Below are 22,292 nucleotides of genomic sequence, written 5' to 3'. Positions count from 1 at the left end.
ACGTCTACGAAGAGGGTGCGCAGTAGCGGCGCTATAGGCGTTGTAGCCAAATTGGACATAACTCTCGTTGGTGCTAAGCAGAATTAGAGGATATAGTAGATAACGACGCGTTTAAAGAGTAATATCTTATTCTACTTATTAAGAAAAATCGTAGTGGTGTTGCGCAATATTATTGTAAAGGTAGGGTGTAGTGGTGGAGCTGACCACTCGGTGGCGAAACACGTTATACTGAGTAAATACACCCTCTTTAAACCTAATTAGTTTCTTTGAGTAGGGTGTATAATCTACGCGTGAAGGTCGTCCTGCGCGTCCACAGCTTAGTGTCTTGCGAGAGATGTTATGGATAGCTACAGCGCGTCGCTGCAAGAGACTTGCGTGTTTTTCAAGAGCCTAAAGGGCAAGCTATATATAACACGTAGCAGAGGGTTCTAAATGCTCTTGTTGTTGCGACATTAGGGTATGGTAGGTGTTTTGGTGAGGTCTTGGCAAAAGTGGGCCACTCACCTGTGAGGTACGTTAAGTAATTGCGTTGTTGAGACATGACGCGTTATGGTATCGATGAAAACGCGCTGGTGGCGCGTGAGCCATTCGCTTGTTGACCACGTCATCTCCACAATATGTTATTTAATGATCGATTCTGTAATAAGGCTACCTCTTCAGACTCGGGTGGTCGATTCCGTAAGGTTGTGTCTTTAGGCTCGGGTTCCCCCACTTGTGTGGAGCCGAAGTCTCTACACCGGGGCTCTCATACACCCGGTAAAACCGGGAAATGGCGGCCCTATCAGCCGCGATGCAATACAAGTACCACGCCAAAACACCGCCAAAACGCCGCCAAAATACCGCCAAAGCACCGCCAAAACACCGCATTGTTACGACCAGTCATAGAATGTGAAAGATATTTCACCATTATATTCTTTCAACAAGGTAGTATGAAGATAAAGACTAGGTATTTCATCGTGCGAATTTCCTATAAAAAAAATAAGCACGTTATAATGGAGATATTTCGTGGTGATGATGAGTTTTGGTAGGCAAAGCCCGGTTGTTTTGATTTTCCGGTTTTGCCGGGTGTATGGGAGCGGGGGTCTGGACTGGGTCTCTGACCAGAGGGTCGGATCGGTTCTTCTAAGGACCAATCACCATCACCAGAACGCTGAGCCCGCAACAAAATCCACGCATCAGAACTGGCCCTTTAGAAGTTGGACGAACAATTGAAAATATCGGGTCTCTTGAGTATGTCGCAAAATACGTTGATACTCGCAAACAAGGTCGCTGTCATCAGCGGCTCCAGCCTTGGGATAGGCGCAGAAATCGGGAGGGAACTAGCCTCCCGTGGTGCGCACATTGTCCTAAACTACCCTTTCAACAGCATCTAGCAGGAAGCCGAGGCCCTTGCGGCAAGTCTACCAACCAAGAGCATCGCTTTTGAAGCGGACATATCAACAACAGATGGCCTAAATATACTTGTACAGGAAGCTTTGAAGGCGTACGACAGAATTGACATTTTGGTCAATAATGCTGCACTCGCGGTGAACAAGCCATTTGAAGATCAAACACTGGAGGATTGGGACCTGTTTGTTAACCTCATCGGACGCGGTACCTTTCTACTTACCCAAGCTACCTTACCTCACGTGCCAAGGGAAGGTGGTGGAAGGATCGTCAACATTGTTTCAATCGCGGCTCGAGAAGCACCGCCGATGCAAACTATCTATGCCGGAAGCAAGGGCATGGTGGATAGCTTCACCAAAGTATGGGCGAAAGAGCTTCCCTCCAAATACGGCATCATGGTAAACGCCGTCAGCCCAGGACCTACCATGACCGAAGGTTTCGCAAAAGCTGGGCAGTCGTTCATGGAAATGATGCGACCTGCGATAGAAAAAACGCTAGTTGAAGGTCGATGGAAAAAACCTGAGGAAATTGTCTTTGCTGTAGGCTTTCTGTGTGAGCCGCGGGCCAGTTGGATTAATGGTTTGCCTCTGATCAAGACGGAGGCCTCTTCATCGACTGAGTCGGTGAATTAGAAGCCCTCTTTGCTTTGACTGGCTCATAATGTAAATGATTATACCCATTGATCGATGGCAAAATGTAATTCGCATTTTTTGTGAGCTTCCGGGCTTCTGCATCCAACGTTCTACGTTGCTCAATATCACCCTCGCTCCCCGTTGCGTCAGCTGGGAAAACTGCAGCCATAGACTGGCCATCAGTGGTAGGTGTATCTATAGATTTCAGATGCTTCATAAGCTTTGCGATTGCGCAACGAAGGCCTAACTTGCTATAGCCTATGATTGCACCTTGACCTTGTTCTTCGCACAGACTGAGAGGCTGTATGTGACTAGGAGACTTCACATCATTATTTTTTACCGCTATTTTTAAGGATTGGCCGATTTCAGCCCTTTATCTGACATCACTTTGAAGCTATGTGGGAAACAGCAGACTGTCTCCAAGACTGATCACGTGCTCGCGCAACAGTACAGCAAGCTTACCTGACATTAGTGTCGAGTGGGGATAAGCTGGTACCACTGAGCAGCCGAAGAGGAGCTGCAGAGAAGTCATAGAAGCGTGGTAAGGTTATTGACCTCGCTGCAAGATGTGCCAATTTTTGGGCGTGGAAGCGGGGTAATTGGCGGGGACGTTCTCGGGAATGTGGGGATGGGCCACGTCGCCCGCGCCGCGCCCTCATCAAAACCTTCTGTGGCGGATTTGGAACCTTCACTCACCTTATGTAGCGGTTAGTTTCGGATTTCGTGTGAATATTCATGTCGACCACTCAGGAGGCTGTTCCCGAAACCATAAGCACAGTTGGAGGGTTGTTCCAATGCACAATATGCTCCCAGACCTATTCTCGGGTCGACCACCTTGCTCGCCACGTTCGTTCACGTACGTCCACTTTTCCGTAGCCTGTCGCACCCGAGTTGTGAGTCTTGCTGACTTCTAAGGCAGATACGCAGGAAAAGCCCTATCGATGTGAGATTTGTAACAAGAGCTTCAGTAGAGTGTAGGTGACGTTGCATCTTACGTTTTGGCGCCTTGATTCACAAATTTGCATAGTGATTTGCTCAGAAGACATGGCTTGGTTCATGGTGCCGCAGGCAACGACTTCTCGAAGAAACGCCGTCGTGTTAGTCCTGGGCCATCAACTCCAGTTCGCGCTTGCAGAGCTTGTGAAGCGTGCGCTGAGCAACATCTGAAATGCGGAGATGATAAGCCTTGTGGACGATGTAGAAGAAAGAACATCAACTGCGTGGTCGGCCCCCGGCTGACCAATGTGACTCTTGAAGTCACAAATTCGCCGCGTATATCACCGCCGCGCATCGAACCTGAGTCAAGCATGCAAGCTCAGCTGCAAAATGTCGCTATGGGCGATGAGAACGTGACACAGAGTATCTATCGCAACCACGAGGCATTGAATTCTGCCGTGTTAGACCAAGCGCCTGGCTACAGCATTCCCCCACGAGAACTATCTGATCAGTTGCTCTCTGAACAGTCACAGGCCGTAACAGAAACAGAGAATGTTCCTCCTAAAGAGATACATACGTTACCTAGTAGCACACTGTTCCCCGCCCTCCCAAATGGAGCCCTTACGCCAAACAGGCTGTTCGGGTTTGGTGTGCAGTCGGATCTTGACTTCAGTGCGCTTGACCTCAGCTTCCTTGATACATACAACACGAGAGTTCCCTTTGAATTCGAAATTCGAAGCCTACATACACCCGAACAAGACACAAATTCGCCCGAACATCATCAGATGCAAAACCCAGACGGAAGGAATAAGACAACTTTGAGGGAAGCTCAGAAGCAGTCCACTTGGCGCTTTGTTCCTGTCCCTACCGATAGCAGATTTGCAGAACATGCCAATCTTTCCCTCCCAAATCAGGATACCATGGTAGATAGTCCCCAAAGTTTCGGGGACTTGCCTCAACGGGCAACAAAAGAAAAGCTTGATCCTGAGTCGCGCGATAAGATCCTTGCCGTAGTTCTCAGTCAAATGCGGACACATACGAATAGTCCTCTATCGGCTTTTCCTTCGGTGGATCTCCTTGATAATTTGATTCAGTTCTTCCTTGCCAGCTCGGTGCTAAAAGCAAGCTCATGGATGCACTGTGCCAGCTTCCACCTGAGACAGGCACGACCGGAGTTACTGTTAGGGATGGCTGCTTATGGTGCAGTTCTTACTCCTGATCATGCACTCCGCAAGCTTGGATATGCCACTCAAGAAATTGTGCGCAGCCACCTACTGACTGTATTTGAAGAGGACAACACTCTCATTCACGACCTTCAACTTCAACAAGCATTTTTAATGCATCTCGAAATTGGGTTATGGAGCGGAAATAGTCGTAAAATGGAACTTTCTGAAAGTTCTCTACAGCCCTTATTAACAATGCTTCGCCGTCGAGGCTTTCTCAAACGATCAGGCTATCCGAACTTGACAGTGCTCCCTAACGACGAAGGCTTGGTTTTGGACAAGAAATGGCGCGAATGGGTCGGAAGAGAATCCAGAAAGAGATTAGTGTATGCAGTATGTGCCTACGATGCGCAATCTTCTATATCGCTTCTGGTGAGCCCACTTGTGTCCTACGCAGAGCTAGACCTCCCTTTACCCGAGTCACAAGAGCTCTGGTCGGCAGTTTCGGCTGTGGAGTGGAAAAGGCTTTATTGTCAAAGACCTGACCACACGTCTATGCGTCTCCCTTCACTTAACGACTGTGTTGCGAACCTGGATCTCCTTGAACTTAACAGAGCCACAATTGATTTGAGTCTTTCCTGCTCCGCCATCTTGTACGCACTATGGGGGCTGATATGGGAATATCGTAAGATAAGCCTGCTGTTCTGCCGTCAACCACGGGTTTGGGATAGGGGGGTGGCGATCCTATCCCGGCATCAAGAGCTTACCAAGGTCCTAGACTATTATCGCATGAAGTTTGGCGGGGAGAACTTATTACTCTTAGAGCTGATCTCGATGCATCTGCACATGTCTCTTGAGGAGATTCAGCTCTTTGTTGGCCTGGAAGGAATCGAACAAGCGGATCGAGTGTACGAATCGGTGAAGGAATGGGTAGGGAACAAGACGTCTCGACAAGCTGTATGGCATGCCGGCCAGGTTTTTCGCGCCACAAAGTCACTCCCTCCGTTGCATCTGAGGGATTTCTACGCCATCTGCCTTTTTCATGTAAGCTTGACGTTCTGGGCATATGGACTGGCATCACGAATGTTCGGTCCCGATGCCTCTGGTCAGAACACATCGGAAAGTGCTTCATTCCGACATCTTCTAGACCAGATCATTTGGTTAGATGGTGAAGAGACCGCAGCAACCTATCGATACATATCATTGGGCATAGGGAACCCTGGACTGCAAGGTACCCATCAGCACAGAGCACCCGCACGATTGAACGATCTATCAGCCATCATGGACGTTATCATTGAAACCATGAGTAACCATGACAGAGAACCTCTGCGACCGAATCCTCCTTTAGTCGAGAATTTGATTTCGATCATGGAACGACTAAAGAACATGACTCTCGGTGATGGTGTCGCTACTACCCCTAATAGGACTTCTAATAATCAATGAAATATCGTTCTAGCTTCTGGTGGTGGGAAGTTCTTCGTCCTACTTGTATGCAACATTGCTACATAGGCATGCAGAGGTAATAAAAATAAGAAATTTTGAAGCAAGAAGTCAAACCCACAATTCATACTATCAATAACATAACACACCGAAAACTTGAACTTCCACCTTTGTTTCAATTCGAGGCTAGTGTATACGAGTGCGCCTCAACTTAAGCATTTACCTGTCAGATGAGATGGTATCCCACGGAGAGTATGGTTATTGCGATGGGTTAGTTGAAATTCGTTTATTTGTTTTATTCTCTCCACGTCCTATATACATAATTGGGTCGTTATGCCCGAGACCTTGTGTAGTGACACGTGTGCTAGATACCAACCTTCGGCTTGTATGGTCGTTCATCTGACACTACCCAACCATATGTTGCCAACTTAGTGAAGTCACCTGCTCAAAAAGCCGTCTGAATACCCGCGAAGCGCTTGTTCTTAGGCTCTGATCTTCAGATCACCATTTTAAGGCTCCTAGTTATGAAACTAGTATCGGCTTTCCGTGGAAATTTGTACAGTCCATGATTAAGAACTGAGGAGGTGATGAACGGGTTGTTGGGTACAGAGAAGGACTCGAGGAAGTGTCTCAGATCACCCTATTACTAATAGACTAAACTTATCTCACTAACTACTTGGCGTAGCAAGGAGATTCAGAATCTCTTTAGACTAGCAGAGGAGTCAGCCATCCAATTCGATAGCTCAAAGACTGAACTAGTAAACTGGACAAGATCAAGAAAGGATCAAGCTAGAGTACTTACTCTACCTAATCAGGAGATAGTACAGTCTAAGGAGCTAGTTAGATGGCTAGGTGTCTACTTTGACTGCAGCCTCAAATTCAAGCACCACAGCCTTATTAGAAACCAGCAGGCTAGCGCAGCCTTCCACCGCCTTAGCAGGCTAGCTAACTCAAACAAAGGCCTCTCTCCTAGAGCAGTACGACAGCTCTACCTAGCCTGCATCACCAGCGTAGCTGACTATGGCTGCCAAATCTTCTGGAGGGAGCAGCAGACAGCGCTTAACCAGAGACAGAAGCTGCAGAACCAAGCCTGTAGAAAGATCCTAGGATCCTTCAGAACCTCACCTGCCATACCTAGCGAGGTAGAAGCAGCTCTATGTCCTCCTAGAGTTAGACTTAACAACGCCCTACGACAATACGCCTTTAGAGCAAGAAAGCTAGCTCCTAGCCACCCTCTTAATATTGCTATCACTAGTAATCAAGGAAAGCAGCTAGAGCGTATTACTAGATCTATCTCAACAGCTCTATCGGACGATAGTGAGGAGATCAAGCACTACGCCTCTATGCCCTGGAGCTCTACAATGCCCTACAAGACTAATATATCTAAGAAGTCAAAGGAAATCGAAGCAAAGCACCACAAGGAGCTTCTAGAAGACGAATATCTCCTCTCGATCTACTCAGACGCCTCAGCTACAAAGGAAGGCAAGGGTATAGGAGTAGGAGTAGCTTTCTACAAAGGAGCTAGTCTCATAGCTTATGAAAAGGTTAATATAGGATACAACCAGCTAGTCTACAACGGAGAACTAGAGGGTATTACCCTAGGCCTAGAGAAAGCTTTTGACCTAGCAGACGACTACCTTGAAGTTAGAGTATATGCAGATAACCAGGCTGCAATATTCAGACTAAAGACTGCTTCTGACTACCCAGGGCAAGAGTGGCAACTTAGATGCACTATAGCAGCAGAAAAGCTACAAGAAAAAGGCATATTACCTACCATACAGTGGGTACCAGGACACCAGGGCGTTATAGGAAACGAGAGAGCAGACGCGCTAGCAAAGGAGGCGACAAAGCTAGATCCTAGCTCTAGCAGGACGAGCCTAGCTGTAATAGGCACACGAATAAAGCAGCTAGGCGAGCGAGAGTGGCTTAGCTATCTAGGACAATACAGGAGAAAAGCTATTACTCTAAATCCTACTACTTACGCCGCAAGGTACAAGTGGAAGACTAGAAAGCAGATTGCTACTCCTCCTACTAGTAGAGAAGCCTCTAGCGCCTTCTATCAGCTTAAGTTAGGTCACTGCTATCTACGAGACTTCCTATTCAAGCGAGGAAAAGTAGACTCTAAAGTTTGCCCCTGCAACTATCGAGCTACTCAAGACCCTGCACATATCCTCCTTAGCTGCACGCTATACAAGGAGGCTAGGAAGAAGATGCAAGAAACTACAAAGGACCCCCTATCGCTAGCTTTCTTACTAGATACTACAGTAGGCGTACAGGCTACTATTGCCTTTATTAAGGAAACTAGGGCTGCAACGCAGGCCTGGTATAAAGGAAACCTCGACAACTAGGACAACACCTACACTAGGTGCCTTCGCCCTACACCCAACTTACCTCTCCTCTCACCCGCAAGACCTCCTACTACCCTCCTCCACACTAGGCCACGAGCCTCACCTCGATTTAGATAGCCCCCTCCCCCACCTACACCAAATTGATAGCACTACGTAGTTACCTGTAGGCATAGCCTGCACGTCTTATATAGCCTACCAGCTGAGACAGGACGTTAATCAATAATAATAATAATAATAATAATAATACTTGGCGTAGCCGTGGCTGTCACATGGCTGCGCCCAACACCTTGAATGAGGCAGCCTAGGCCAATCTCCTGGCATATCGATAATCTGGCTATCATCAGAAGTATTGATGTTATCACACTAGCTGCCTCAAAGTGTATTAGGCTTGCCAATCTATGGGACTTATCATTCTAGGTATAATTTCTACACTTCAAGACCCTTTTCCTCCTTTGAAAGTTGCGTAGTTAGTAACAAATAATCCTGGTGCTTATACTGTTTGGTGCTCAGGTTTATTGGGCAGGTCTTGGCATTGCACTTTTGAATCATGTTGTCTGCTCCACGTTATGCTACTTCTGAGTGGGCTATCCGAAAACCACCTATTGAGACCTTACAGGACGGCACAAATGGGGGGTACATAGGGGCATTGCACAATAGCGCTAAGTTTTAGTATATTTACTCGAGTCTCTATCACAACTACAGCTGTGGTTCTGATCTTATCTGCAGCTCACTTCAGACCAAACCGCAACTTACCCCACATCAATCGGTATACTACCTTAGCTTGGTTTTCAACTCATCGAAAATCAAAATTCTACATTATGACGTTGAGACTCAACGATTTTCTCGACTATCGGAGAACGTTTAATGCCTGAGATTGGGACAAAGAACACTCGTATTACAAAAAGGATGTCACTTTGGACCTACCGCCTGACGACAATAATCCCACAATGGAAGGGTCGGAAGGTATTAAGTCTAACCTAACCCTAAATATTTATAAATATATATTAAATATAAAATTATAGCACTTGTTATGGGGTAGGTTATATACCTACCTTATTTTAGCTTAGTAACAGAACGGACACTATAAGTAGACACTAGACCTTCGCTACTTCATATAGACCTAAGCAATACAATAACGTTTGGCTCCTAACAGTATCCTGAAAGGCCCAGCTCATAACAGCACTACTCTACTAAAAAATATAGTAATATTATTTTAGTAGTAGTTGAAAGCTTTAATTTTGAGTAGGCGCCTATTTTAGTGGGGTGTTGCATTGGCTGAACTGTTGCATGGACTGACCACATCTAGTAGCGTCTCGGCGCGTTATAAATTCGAATGGAAATTAATGACAACTGACATTTTTGCTTTTGAAGCAGGGCGTTTTGCAATGGCAGCACCGATGCCATTTGATCCAGCAGCTATCAGTGTGAAGCTCGACATAACAGCAAAGGCTATTCTTCTTTGACGTAATAGCCACAACCCGAACCATGAATCTAGATCTGTATGAGTATCGGGTTGTACACCGCCTATCCTGTCGGCGTTACGGTCCCGTAGATGGTTGCCTAGAAATAAGATGTTGGACGGGGCGGCTTTCGGCTGAACCCTCAACAAAGAAAGACTCCGACTGTTATCGGGAACATCGGGACCACATTATATAATCCACCATTAGGCCTCTATAATAAGGGCCGAAAACGGGCGCCCAACGCGCAAATCCCCACATAATAGCAATCTTCCAAGCCTCTTTCATCTGATTTGTCCACCATCACGATTCCTGTCACGATTCGTGCCACGATCTTTTTCATCTTTGAATATCTATGTCTATGGCGCAAGACGAGTTGCTGGATAACGGGCTCCGAGTGGTTCGCCGCTTCATAACCGATCATGACGCTGAAGGCAAGGAAAAATTATCAGAGGCTGTACCAGACACTCTGGAATGGCAGCAATTAGCAAATGGCGCAAGATTCAGCTTGGGTTATGCTACAGAGGAACATCCTGTGAATTTTAACGACAATGCCGATATTACAATATATAAGAAAAATCTTGCAGATCTCCCTGGCGTCATAATTCCTGGAGGGACGGTTCTGCGCGTCGTGGATATGGACCCGGGCTCAACATCACCTATGCATCGTACCATCAGCTTGGATTATGGCGTTGTGCTTGAAGGAGAGGTGGAACTGATCTTGGATTCTGGAGTAACGAGACTGCTGCGCAGGGGCGACATAGTAATTCAAAGGGGAACAAATCATGCGTGGAGAAATGCTAGCTCTACAAAATGGGCTCGGATGCTCTACGTGCTGCAGGAAGCACAGCCACTGCAATTTAATGGGAAAACTCTAGAAGAAGATTACGGCGGTGGCATGGACGATGTCAAGTCATCAGCGAGGAAGTAGCAGGACAGACAGGATCTACAGAATCACTATATTGTCTCTCGCCCCAAGATTTCCATTCAGACATATTGACCAGGTGCGAATTCCATTACACTAAAACATGCGCGTCACAGGATAAACGATCTTTGGTTTCATGTGGAGATTAAGAGGCTGTTCGAAGAATCCTACTCTAGTGACCAGAACTGAAGTGCATCTGTTGTGTGGACAGCTATTGATATTATAAAGCATGCAAGTAGGCGTCAGACAAAGATTGGTGTTGGAAGTTTTCGCGAGGTGGTGAGCTTCACGTCCCGGTGGATGTGTCTAATCTTGCCACAATTCAAAACATATACAGACGGTAGAACTTCGCGTGTTGTGACTCACATACGTCATGCCCCATCGATAGTTTACATGAAAGATATTTGCGACTCGAATTCTCTTATTGATTGTTAGCGTGTTCTGGCATTTCGTGGTTTCGAAGAGGGGCCGGGCGACATGAACGGACTAGTAGGTCAAATGTGCGGACCCGAACTCCAGACCTCACAGCAGCTTGTACTGAGTTACTGTTTATTGCTTATAAGGTGCAGTATCTGCTGGTTTATAGAATGGGCATATTGCTTATTTCATTATCTGTAAGCAGTTGTGCATGTAAGATATATTATATATCGTTATATGTATTAGATAGAAACAAATTCAAATACAGAGATGTAAGTTGGTGAGTAACGAAGTGACTATACATGGTACTTCTGGGCTTACATTGTCTAATTAGCCAGTACCTTCACTCTTGCATTACACACCATGGCATCTCGCTACCTCAAGAGGGGTTCATTTGCTGAGACTATAACTACTTCAAACCAAACCGATGTCAGCTCGATTGTGAAAGGTGTCATTGATGATATCGTAGAAACCGAGACGAGGCTGTTTGCAAGTACTCTGAAAAATTTGACAAATGGTCACTACAGTCTTTCAAGCTATCAAAGGAAGAAATCGACGCCGCTATTGTGGCAATAACTTCGCAAACCATTTAGGATATCAAAAAAGTTTAGTTAAATGTAAGAAAGTTTGCACAAGCGCAGAGAGACTCAATTCGTGATTTCGAGCTGGAAACTCAACCAGTAGGTCATTCTCCGAATTCCCACGCATTTTCTGCTCTAATATTCCATTATTAAGGAGTTTTCCGAGGCCAAAAGGATATTCCAATCTCATTTGCAGGAGCATACATTCCAGGCGGTCGTTACCCTCTGCTGGCTTCAGCGCACATAACCATCCTCACTGCGAAGGTTGCTAGAGTGCAACATGTGATTAGCTGTACGCCTCCGATTGCTGGCAAGATACCCAATGCTATCGTTGCAGCAATGCATTTGGCTGGCGCCGATGAGGTTTTCATTCTTGGAAGTGTTCAAGCCGTTGCAGCGATGGCTATTCGAACCGAAACCATTTGGAAGGTTGACTTCATTGCCGGACCTGAAAATGCATTTGTCGCTGAGGGAAAGCGTCAGTTGTTTGGGGATATTGGGATTGACCTTTTCGCAGGCTCTACTGAAGTTCTCGTCGTTGCAGACGAGACAGCCGATCCCTTCACCGTGGCAACTGATATCCTTTCCCAAGCGGAGCATGGTCCAGACACGCCCGCAGTCATCATCACCACATCAGATGATGTCGGAAGAAAGTCCATGGAGATAATAGATCAGCTTCTTGAAGATTTGCCCACTGCAGCACTGGCTGGAACATCTTGGAAAGCGTTTGGCGAGGTGGTGGTGGTCGATAGTCTGGATGAGGCTTGGAAGTTGGTCGATGAATACGCCAGCGAGCATGTCCAGATCTTTACAAAAAACCCAAGAGATGCTCCTGGAGAAGATGAAGGCTTAGGGTGCCCTCTTCTTGGGCGAAAACACCTGTGTTTCCTATGGTGACAAGGTAGGTTTCTACAGATACCAGCAGTCCGCCAAGTGCTCAACTCATCTCGAGGTCATTGGCACAAATCATATTTTCCCCACGAGGAAGGCGGCAAGGTATACGGGAGGTCTTTGGGTAGGTAAATTTTTAAGGACAGTTACCTATCAAGAAGTCACGGATACCAAAGCGAGTGGGGAGTTGGGCCCTCTGTGTAGCAGAGCCGCTCGAGCAGAAAAATTCAAGGGTCATGCACGTTCTGGTGATTTGCGAGCACATAAGCACCTCGCACACGAGTATCCTTGGATAAAAGGAGCTCAGCCGGCCTTGGGCACTATTGCGGCCAGGACGCGAACAGGAAGTGACGGCATTTGTTGTCAATATACATTGTCACGTAGCCAGAATGTATGATTTTGAATTTGATGTTGAGATTCAGAAGACGGCGCATACTGCATTTGCAACGTCGATAAGACTTTGATGTTTCTTCATACCTTGCGCCGGAAAGTGTAGCCTCAAGGGAGTCCCATTTCGAATCCACTATGGTTAGTAAGTAAATTCAAACGCTTTGCAAGTACATCTTGTAGCTCTACACTAGTATGTCAAGTAACTCGATTTGACATTCCTTGTTGCCGCTAGGGACAGGGGAATCTTCGTATCGTTCACTCCACAGACTACCGACAAACATGTTGAGGCTTTTGCCATGTTGCGTTTAGCGAAGTGCGCCAAGAAGACCCGTGCGGGGTTTTCCCGGTGGAGGCGGGCGGAACTGGCAGTTTTGTGGTGTACTTACATAGTGGAGCCGTGTGGTCCCGATGCATATCCCACTCCACGAAACTCCACTATCTTCCTCAGTGCCCCGGATGGAGTAAGTTCTCACTGTAGAGAGCGAATCATCTAAAGTATTCATTCAAGCGATTTGTATTTAAAAGAGTGCAAACACTTTAAGTCTTTGTGTGTAGATTCCAAAATTTGCAAAAGTGCTCCAAAGGCACTGTCGCAGGTCAGCAGTCAACCCATCAAAATGACTACCAATAGATATTTGAATGGAAACTCGAAAGGACATGCTACTTCAAGCTTCCCTTTGAGGATTTCTATAATAGGGGCAGGGATCGGAGGATTGACAGCAGCGATTGCGTTGCGCAAGCAAGGGCATCATGTGCAGGTAGGTCTGAGTCTTCCAATATGCGGTGCACAAATTCTAAGACAAAAAAAGATATTTGAGCAGTCAGCGTTCACCCACGAAGCCGGAGCTGCTATACATCTCGCTCCGAATGCGAATGGTATTCTTCGGCGCCTTGGAATCTTTGCGGAAGAATTCGGCGCGAACGAGATGGAGAGGGTGAGTTTGATTTGCGAACAGTCTGGTGACAGTACTAGACATTACTGACGTGTTATGCTAGTTGACTGAGTACACGGCATCTGCTGAGCTTACGCGAACCTTAGACCTTCGAGAGCCCAACAAGCAGTGGCAACATGTAAGTAAGAGCCCAAACATCTCCTCCAAACTTCCACTGATGATTAATTTCTGCAAATAGCCATGGCTTCTTGCTCACCGAATAGATTTGCACGATAGCCTCAAGAAAGCTGCAGAAGATCCCAAGGCAAATGGATTGTATCAATTACATACTTCTAGTAAAGTCATCTCCTTAGATCCAAACACCGCTACTGTCACACTCGAGAACGGCTCCACGATAGAATGCGATTTAGTCGTTGCAGCCGACGGAGTTCACTCAGTTGGCAGATTGTTCGTCCCAGGCGGCAATGTCAAGCCCTTCAGCAGTGGCAAGAGTGCTTTTCGCTTCCTCGTACCTCGTGAAAAGGCAGCCGAAGACGCAATGACTAGGGAATTTGTCAAGAATCCTGGAGACTTGATCATCTGGTACGGCAGCGACCGTCGTATCGTCATGTACCCCACCTCCAACAATTCCATGTTGAATTTCGTCTGCATTCACCCAGAAATAGAAACAGCAGATGCATCTGGCAAGGGATGGAACCAAACCGGCCATCTCGAAAAGCTGCTTCATGTATACAAGTCTTTCAGTCCAGCAGTTTTGAAGCTTCTTGGCAAAGCAGATCCTCAGACCATAAAAATCTGGACGCTGCTGGATATGGAAGTGATACCTACCTGGACGAACCAACGTCTAGGGCTTCTTGGAGACTCTGCACACCCATTCTTGCCGCACCAAGGTCAAGGAGCAGGCGTTGCTATTGAAGATGCTGCATCTCTTGCAGCCGTTCTTCCTGCCGGGACGCGACCCGAAGAAGTACCGGAGAGGCTGAAGCTTTATGAGAACATTCGGAAAGTAAGAGCCGATCGAATTCAACAACATAGTCGCATCGCAGGGAAAGACCTTGATGAGAAGAAAGATAGTGACAGTAAGCACCTGACTGGCTTGGTTTGATGTTTGGTTCATGTCTAATCCAAAAAGTGTACGGATTCACAAATTACAATTTCGGACACGACGAGTGGGACAATTCTACCCAGAAATTCCGCGAATGGCAGTGGAGCCGCATGGCCAAGCCATACTGGCGCATGCCCATTGCATTCGGGCCCATGCCCGGACCACGGCAAACACACTTGGGAGTTCCTCGAGACGGCAACAACTCCACATTTACAACCGCTTCGATCAAATTCAAGACATCACGTACTGTCTTGCAAAACCTGTTTCCCCCCGGTCGCCCAGGTTGGAGTTTTAAGTCTCCCGGTACAGTAGCATATGCCTCATTCTCACAAACGACTCTGAATGGAATGGAGTGGCTCGGAGGCTCTGGATACAAACATATCGGCCTGTATGTTCATGGAGTCGAGTATGTCAAAAAGGATGGGACTGTTCTTCGTGGCTCATATCTTCCCATCCTCTTTGAATCACTTACGGACCCTATTGTTTCCGGACGAGAGGAGCTTGGTATGCCAAAGCTGTACACTTCAGTTGATGTTTATCGTCGTTCGACCTCTTATCGCATACGTACTGGCTGGGAGGGTAGCTTTTGGGGCGATTTCCTCCTTGAAGGACTGACAGAAATTGAACCTGCGACTGAGATGGGCTCTATAAGTGGTGAAGCAGACGACGGTATCTTAGCATACAGGTATATGCCCAAGGTGGGCTACGAGAACAAGAGTATTGCAGCGGATGAACATGTTGTGTGGGATTCATTCAGCGCAGCCACAACTACACCAAAGCCAAACAGACTTTTCAAGGCAACCAAAGCCAAGTTCAGCATCGATCCGCTGAATTGGGAACAGTTGCCAACTTTACATCACGTCATCTCAAGACTAGCTGAACTGCCAGTCTACGAAGTTGTAGACGCTAAAGTAGTGGAAGGCTTAGGTGTACCTGATGTTTCAACTGCGAGGCCGGTACTATAGACTCTGTGTGTAAGAGGCTATGCTCTAGAGTGCAATCGCGCGGTATATAAGAGGTTATACTCAATAAACAGCTATCTACTTTACTTAATACGATATTTGTTTTTTAAAGAGAATACATATGTTAAAAGATCCAATCGCACTGTATGAGGGCTGCTAGAGCAGTAAGAAGAATCTAGGTGATGAAGAACGGAATTAAGATAAGCGTTAACTATGTTAAGGGCGAAAAGGTGTTTGAATGAGTTTGCAATAGCCTATATATATTAGGTTAAAGGCTTCGTTATTAAAAGTGCTTAACAACTAATCCGTGCATAGGTAATCTTATATTAGAAGTGCTATAATACAACCTTCAAAGTGTAAGCTCCTATTACACGCGATTCTTCAAAAGCAGTTGATAAAGTTCAATTAACGTGTTTTACAAGCGAGCGGCGCGTACAAGCGAGCGGCGCACCCCACCAACTTTGCACACCTCTCTCATCTTATCATACCATGGCTCCACGCAACGTTGCTCAAATAGTATCAAATGAAGCAGATGTACAGCTTGCTATCTCCTCTATAGCTAGTAAACAGGTCCAAAGTAATAAACATGCCGCAGCACTCTACAATATAGCTGAGACGACGCTCCGCCGCCGACGCGCTGGCAGGCCTGCCCGACGCGATTGCCAGCCCAACTCAAAGAAGCTTACCAAGCTAGAAGAGGAGGTGATTGTTGATCATATACTTGATCTTGATCTACGTGGATTCTCGCCTACCTACGCAGCTGTGCGCGATATGGCTGATAGACTGTTAGCTACACGCGGCGCTGGCCAGGTTGGCGTCCACTGGCCGCGTAACTTTGTCAATCGTACAGATAGGCTTACGACGCGGTTTAATCGAGCTTATGATAGGCAGAGAGCTCTATGCGAAGATCCAGTTTTAATTAAGAACTGGTTTGAGCTTGTGGAGCAGACAAAGGCCAAGTACGGCATCTGTGACGAAGACGTCTATAACTTCGACGAAGCTGGCTTTATGATGGGCAAGATTACAACTCAGCTAGTCGTAACAGCGTCAGAGAGGAGGGGCCGGCCAAAGGCAGTTGAGCCAGGCAATCGTGAGTGGGTGACGCTGATTGCAGCAATCAACGCAGCTGGCTGGGCAGTCCCACCGTTCCTTGTCTTTGCTGGCCAGTATCACCTATCTGCCTGGTACGAGGAGGCAGAGATCCCGCGCGATTGGGTAATCGCAGTTAGTGACAATGGCTGGACGAACAACGAGCTAGGTGTCGCATGGATAAAGCACTTCAATGCCCACACGAAGACTCGCGTTATCGGCACACGTCGCCTGCTTATTCTTGACGGCCATGAGAGCCACCAGTCTCTAGAGTTTCAAGAGTTCTGTAAGGAGAACAACATATATACGCTCTGCATGCCGCCTCACTCATCTCATCTACTCCAGCCTCTTGACGTTGGCTGCTTCTCGCCGTTAAAGCGCGCGTACAGCCGCGAGGTGGAGAGCCTAATCCGCCATCACATCAACCACATCACCAAGCTTGAGTTTCTGCCAGCGTTCAAGGTAGCGTTCGATCGATCCTTCACGGCAACCAATATCTGCTCTGCCTTCCGCGGCGCAGGCCTTGTTCCTCTCCAGCCAGATGCTGTTCTATCAAGGCTTGATATAAAGCTCCGTACGCCTACTCCACCAGCTGTTCTAGAGGCTCTCTGGCAGGCTCGCACGCCTAGCAACACACGCGAGCTTGAAGCTCAATCAACGTTAATACGTGATCGCGTTCAGCGGCATCAAGGCTCATCGCCAGCTTCAATTATTATGGCAATTAACCAGCTTAAGAAGGGGGCTGAGGTAATGATGCTCTCGGCTGAGCTAATGCGTGATCGGATAGCTAGCCTTGAGAAGGCGAACGAAGCCGCAACAAAGCGTAGGCAGCGTAAGAAGAAGCGGATACAGAAGCAAGGAGTGCTAACAAAGGGAGCTGGAGAAGATCTACTCGCTCAGCGCGAGGCTGATCAGCAGATTGCTTATGAAGAGCGTCAAGGAGGAGAGCGATCAGGTGTCAGCCGCCAGGCTCTAGCGCGGTGTAGCAGGTGTAGAGAGACTGGCCATAATTCGCGTACATGTAAGAAAGATACTCTAGATAGTATTTAATCTACTACCTTAATATATATAAATTTTATTTAGTTATGGTAGAGCTATATACGTAGAGAGGTGTGCAAAGTTGGTGGGGTGCGCCGCTCGCTTGTACGCGCCGCTCGCTTGTAAAACACGTTAACTATTGTTAGAAGTATGATATTTTTACCTATATAAAGTAAAACGCATATATATATATTCTTATAAGTACTCTATTATAATTATTTTTTCTTAGAACTATAAGTGGAGCGACGGCCGGTAGGGGCGCGCAATATCGAGCGCTCTGGGGTGCATTTCTCGGTGCACGCGGCCTACGTCGAGTGGTGTAGCAAGGCGCGACAGCTGTCGACGGCCGCGACGAGTGAAGGCCAGGTGTTGCGCGACAAGATTGCCAAGCACGTGTGCCAACACCAGGGCAAGAATACCGACCATGGCATCGAGCTGGGTTACTGCTACAACGGCTCGCCCGTCATTGTCGGCGCCAGCAGCCATGATGACGACGACGACAAGGAGCCCGTGTGGGAGCCCGCGAGACACGTGCCGTCGACGTGGCCTGGCGCGCGCGCTCCCAGTGTGTTTCTGGCCAATGGTCAGCATAGCATCTTCGATCTCTTTGGCACCGGCCCCGAGTACACGCTGGTGGATATGAGTGCGGCGGGCGGGTACGCGCAGGCATTTGCAGCCGCCGCCTCCCGGGCAAAGGTGCCACTACAAACGCTGCATCTGCCCGACGAGCCCCATCTGCGCCGTGTGTGGGAGCGCGACGCTGTCCTGGTGCGTCCGACGATCACGTGGCATGGAGAGCCTCTATAGCCGCCACACACGCAAACGCAGACGCAGACGCTATACTCGCTATAGCCACCGGCAGGCAAACTGCTACTACTATTACGGCTGCCACCATCGCCGTCAAACCAAGTGTCGGCGCCCACCGCCACTTCACCAGTACCGTAGGTGCCCAAGTCCACGAAGCTGTCGAGGGCTTGGCCGACTTCCAGCAATAAAAGTCCTAAACGATTGGATAAGAGCTTTTGTCCTAGTCATCATGTAGCTTCTCGGCCTTATTAGCCTAAGGAATACCCAATGACAGGCCAAGAGTCATGCTTTGAATCCTCGGTCCACACTCCTCCGTGGCGGGATAGGAATCCTCTTGCCTCTTTACTTGCAACACTTGTTGTCTCTGTCAAAAATGATGAACCTGTAATTATTTAGTATTTGTTCTTTAGTTGGTTAGTGAACTAACTGGTATTAGTGAGCCAATCCTGTTTTTTAATAGACGTAGAAGTAGTCTGATAGAGACTCCAGCGGGACATCGTTAAGGGAGAGAGGGAAGATTACATCGTACAGGTGACACTGTCCAAGATGACATTATGGTCTACTCTACTTTCCATCTACTTGGTTATTCTACTACTATATATACCATGTAGATCATGTTCTAGAAGAGTCTCTCTAATAGTAAACTAGGTAATCTTAAGCTTCATAGATAGATATTAATCAAATTTTAGCCTAATAACTTTTCGTGATATCGTAGTAGGGGCTGAGCAAAAGTGGGCAACAAAGCCATGGGCTATACTACTAAACCAGACCCAACTTAACCCAGTACTATTTGTAAATCAACTAGACCTATCCCTAGCCTTGGGATTTTGCTATGACCCAGCTCTACCCCGACTCATTTGCCAATTTAGCAGTGATTCTTGAAAACGGCCCACCATTTCTGGAACTCTTCCTCCGCCTCTGCAACCCTGTCCTGACCAAGCAGTTCGAATTGGTACTTTTTGTCGATCATAGAATATTGTGGAGCATCGATGATCTCCTTATCCATTGCATTAACATAGAACTCATCTCTCTGGATCTGCTCCTTTCCATCCGGCATGTGATACACATGTTGATTCTGGATGGCCCCCTTAACATTGAGCGTTGTAGGTGTCTTCCTCAAGGATTCGTAAAGTTGGAGAATCTGTGGAATAAGGTCCAAACCAATGAAGGGTTCGGCTTTCGATTCCAATGCGACTTTGAGACGCCCGAGCAAAAGACCTAGTATAACGCCATCTTCTACTGCCATCGCGGCCCCTTGTGCCTGGTATGGCAAAGAAGGGTGGCATGCATCGCCGAGGAGAGCTACGTGACCCTAAAACACACAAGTCAATAGGATAGAAAACTAAATCGTAATACTTTCATATAATTTAGTGCAGGTGCTGAGCTCTTCATAATGTAATAGTTTCCACTTCAGGACTGATTTGATGCAAAAGATGAACCGTGTCAGCCTGTAAAAGTTAGTAAACAGCCAGTAAACCTGGCTTGAATAACACACAATGGATCCCAACCATTGGAAGACTTCCTCGTTTCTCCTATGTCTCCTTCTGCTACCTTTATTTCATTTAGTAAATTGTCTGGCCGCAAAAGAACCAAATTGGATTCTGTACCACCTCGCAGTAGATAAAACATGGCGTGTTTCCCTGGGTCCATCCACAAGTGCTGGGTATTGGGTGACAACAACTCTTCCATGCCAGGCGTTTTGATGGATTCGAGTTGCTCGCGGGTGAATGTCGCACGGTAGGCTAGGTCACCAGTCTCTACAGGAGTTGATGCCCGACCAAGGATAGTCTCGCGGATCATAGACCAAAGACCTGTGAGAAGAGCTAGCTTGACATGTTCCGCGTCACTAATGGTAGGGGTGCAGACGTTGTTTTGGAGCTCGTGGGACAGAAATCCGCCTTGCAACTGGCATATGACTTGGTACGCCCAGGAGGCGTTACCAGTTTCATTGGGGTGCATAGAGCCGAATTTCCCTTTACAGCTTCTCAGGGTGAGTGGTCGAGTACATGTCTCTAGGAGTCTGTGTGTTTGCTAATCGGATGGGCTGAAGGGTACGATAAGAACATACGACTTTATATGGGGCGGTGCCCTGTTAGGTCCGTTTTTCAAGAGGCGTTGGATTGCCTGGCTAGGTGTCAAGGCAAGTTAGACTTTCTGACGGAGACTGTGGTACCGCTTTCGGAGGCGCCTAAGTGGTATGCAAAATTTGAGAGGATGGAGGTGCAAAAGGTCATTTTTGATGCAGAGAGGTGACGTTGATCAAAATCTATACATTTTCACACTGCTACATTTGTCATATATGAAAAGGGAATTGATTTTTAACCATCTTGCGATGCTCCAATAACCAATCAAAGTTGAAAGATTCAAACAAGAATCCGATATTCAGCCATTTTTCCTCCCCGGTACGTCTGGCTGTGATGCTGTTAATCAATTCTTTTTCCACAATTACGTGAAAGCATTTCATACCTTAAAGAACTTTTGCTTGTTCGCAACTTTCTCAGTAGCCCATCTCTGGGCTGCTTTGGCGATATGCTCGCGCTTCTTCATCTTGATCTCTGTCGCCATCAAAGCGCGCCTTTGTTGTTCAGGCAAGCCAATAAGTCCCATCTCCCCGCGAATAGCCATGCGATGATCTGTGCCGGGCTGCGTGCGCATGGAACGGTTGCCGTCGGGTCCTTGAAGTTTGTCCTCGGTTCCATTTGTTATGGCCTTTACCCTATCCTTGTTGATCCGTGTCTGCGAAGCCTTGACCCTCGACTTGGTGAGCGTTGGCTTCGCACGGAGCTGAGCAGTATCAGAGCGCGAAGTGATGATGGAACCAGACGGGAGTCGCATTTCAGTCGCAGAGATGTGAAATCTATTGTCATTACTTCTCTCTTTCTCCCCACCTTTTGGCTCTTCATTGTCTTCGTCGCCAGAAACATCCCAGAAATCCAGAAGCTCTGATTCACCGTCTAAATTGATCATACAATGGCCCTTGTCTTTCATATGTGTCTGAATCGCCTCCAGACTGGTTTTCTCGACTCCACAGTAAAGACACTCGTTGTACTCGCAGATGATCAATGCAAGGTAGCCAATGAATGTCTCCATGTCGGATAGTTGGTCGGCCTCAGGTATATATAGTCCGTGAGCAAAACGCATGTGTTCAACGTTGTCTTCTACGTTAAATGAGTCAATATTGCAGAACAGACACTCTGAAGGAGAAATTCGTTTGTCCACTTGATTCTCCTCCCCTGATTCAGACCTGGATTCCGGTGCAGCTCGCATATCATCTTCCTTGCTGGTCTTAGGATTGGGAAACTCATCAGGCTGAGCTAGGGCGTCAAATTGCTCCAGCGTCAAAGCTGGCATCTTAATCATGCGCTGCTTCAAATTGTATATGCTGTAAATATCATCAGTACATGTAAAACAAGCAGGGAGACATATCGCACTGCCAGGGTGCACGCATATGCGATCGTTGAAGCTCGCTGCAATTGAAGGTACAAGAGCACGTATTGCAGGTGTACATTTCAATATCGGAGGCCATCATGGGCAACTGTAGAAAAGATTTGTTCCGTACAAGACAGGTATAGTTTGTGCGGTGCTATGCAATAGACAAACCGTTCTTTGTTACAGTAAGGTTGCAAAAGTCTGCTCGCGTACTACGTAAGCTTAGGCCACCCCCATCAACGTGTCAACACTAAGAGCACCATCTTGTTCAACACTACACTACTATATTTAAATAAGGTCTTTTAGCTTAGAAATTTTACGTAGTTGAATACTAGGATATAAATTAACTAAAGTGTAATATATTTATATATTAGCCTAAGCTAAGAGTAGTTATAGTACTACT

At 47.0% G+C, this 22,292-nt stretch overlaps 7 protein-coding genes across 7 annotated transcripts; 5 read left to right on the top strand and 2 right to left on the bottom strand.

Moving 5' to 3' along the window:
- Positions 1-1,232: 1,232 nt before the first annotated feature.
- On the top strand, positions 1,233-2,018 carry PSV08DRAFT_192152 (uncharacterized protein; the record flags this gene model as incomplete). The annotated part of the gene is made up of 2 exons (XM_014217142.1): positions 1,233-1,343; positions 1,374-2,018. 2 exons carry the CDS (start codon positions 1,233-1,235, stop codon positions 2,016-2,018), a joined length of 756 nt encoding a protein of 251 aa, XP_014072617.1.
- Positions 2,019-3,325: 1,307 nt separating this feature from the next.
- On the top strand, positions 3,326-5,584 carry PSV08DRAFT_212914 (uncharacterized protein; the record flags this gene model as incomplete). The annotated part of the gene is made up of 2 exons (XM_014217140.1): positions 3,326-3,377; positions 3,573-5,584. The coding sequence occupies 2 exons, from the start codon at positions 3,326-3,328 to the stop codon at positions 5,558-5,560; spliced, it is 2,040 nt and encodes a 679-aa protein (XP_014072615.1). The 3' UTR covers positions 5,561-5,584.
- A 4,006-nt stretch (positions 5,585-9,590) lies between these two features.
- On the top strand, positions 9,591-10,383 carry PSV08DRAFT_366990 (uncharacterized protein). The gene has a single exon (XM_014217139.2). The coding sequence runs from the start codon at positions 9,718-9,720 to the stop codon at positions 10,291-10,293; it is 576 nt and encodes a 191-aa protein (XP_014072614.1). The 5' UTR covers positions 9,591-9,717; the 3' UTR covers positions 10,294-10,383.
- A 684-nt stretch (positions 10,384-11,067) lies between these two features.
- PSV08DRAFT_375520 (uncharacterized protein) lies at positions 11,068-15,529 on the top strand (the record flags this gene model as incomplete). Its single annotated transcript, XM_066093308.1, has 7 exons — positions 11,068-11,169; positions 11,316-11,388; positions 11,440-12,083; positions 12,139-12,186; positions 13,376-13,505; positions 13,813-14,538; positions 14,592-15,529. 7 exons carry the CDS (start codon positions 11,068-11,070, stop codon positions 15,527-15,529), a joined length of 2,661 nt encoding a protein of 886 aa, XP_065947887.1.
- A 2,382-nt stretch (positions 15,530-17,911) lies between these two features.
- Positions 17,912-18,648, top strand: PSV08DRAFT_192156 (uncharacterized protein; the record flags this gene model as incomplete). Its single annotated transcript, XM_014217136.1, has 2 exons — positions 17,912-18,425; positions 18,482-18,648. Coding segments are annotated over 2 exons (681 nt in total), but the record flags the coding sequence as incomplete, so codon positions are not given.
- Positions 18,649-19,325: 677 nt separating this feature from the next.
- PSV08DRAFT_192149 (uncharacterized protein) lies at positions 19,326-20,419 on the bottom strand (the record flags this gene model as incomplete). The annotated part of the gene is made up of 3 exons (XM_014217135.1): positions 19,326-19,762; positions 19,817-19,908; positions 19,956-20,419. 3 exons carry the CDS (start codon positions 20,417-20,419, stop codon positions 19,326-19,328), a joined length of 993 nt encoding a protein of 330 aa, XP_014072610.1.
- A 292-nt stretch (positions 20,420-20,711) lies between these two features.
- On the bottom strand, positions 20,712-22,052 carry PSV08DRAFT_233641 (C2H2 type zinc-finger-domain-containing protein). Its single transcript, XM_014217134.3, has 3 exons — positions 21,892-22,052; positions 20,927-21,842; positions 20,712-20,872 (listed from the first exon to the last, which is right to left on the bottom strand). The coding sequence occupies exons 1-3, from the start codon at positions 21,987-21,989 to the stop codon at positions 20,843-20,845; spliced, it is 1,044 nt and encodes a 347-aa protein (XP_014072609.2). The 5' UTR covers positions 21,990-22,052; the 3' UTR covers positions 20,712-20,842.
- Positions 22,053-22,292: the final 240 nt, after the last annotated feature.

This window comes from Bipolaris maydis (assembly GCF_028858645.1).
Source record: "Bipolaris maydis strain C4 unplaced genomic scaffold PSV08scaffold_26, whole genome shotgun sequence".
NCBI lineage: Eukaryota > Fungi > Ascomycota > Dothideomycetes > Pleosporales > Pleosporaceae > Bipolaris > Bipolaris maydis.
This window is presented reverse-complemented; position numbering and strand designations above follow the sequence as displayed.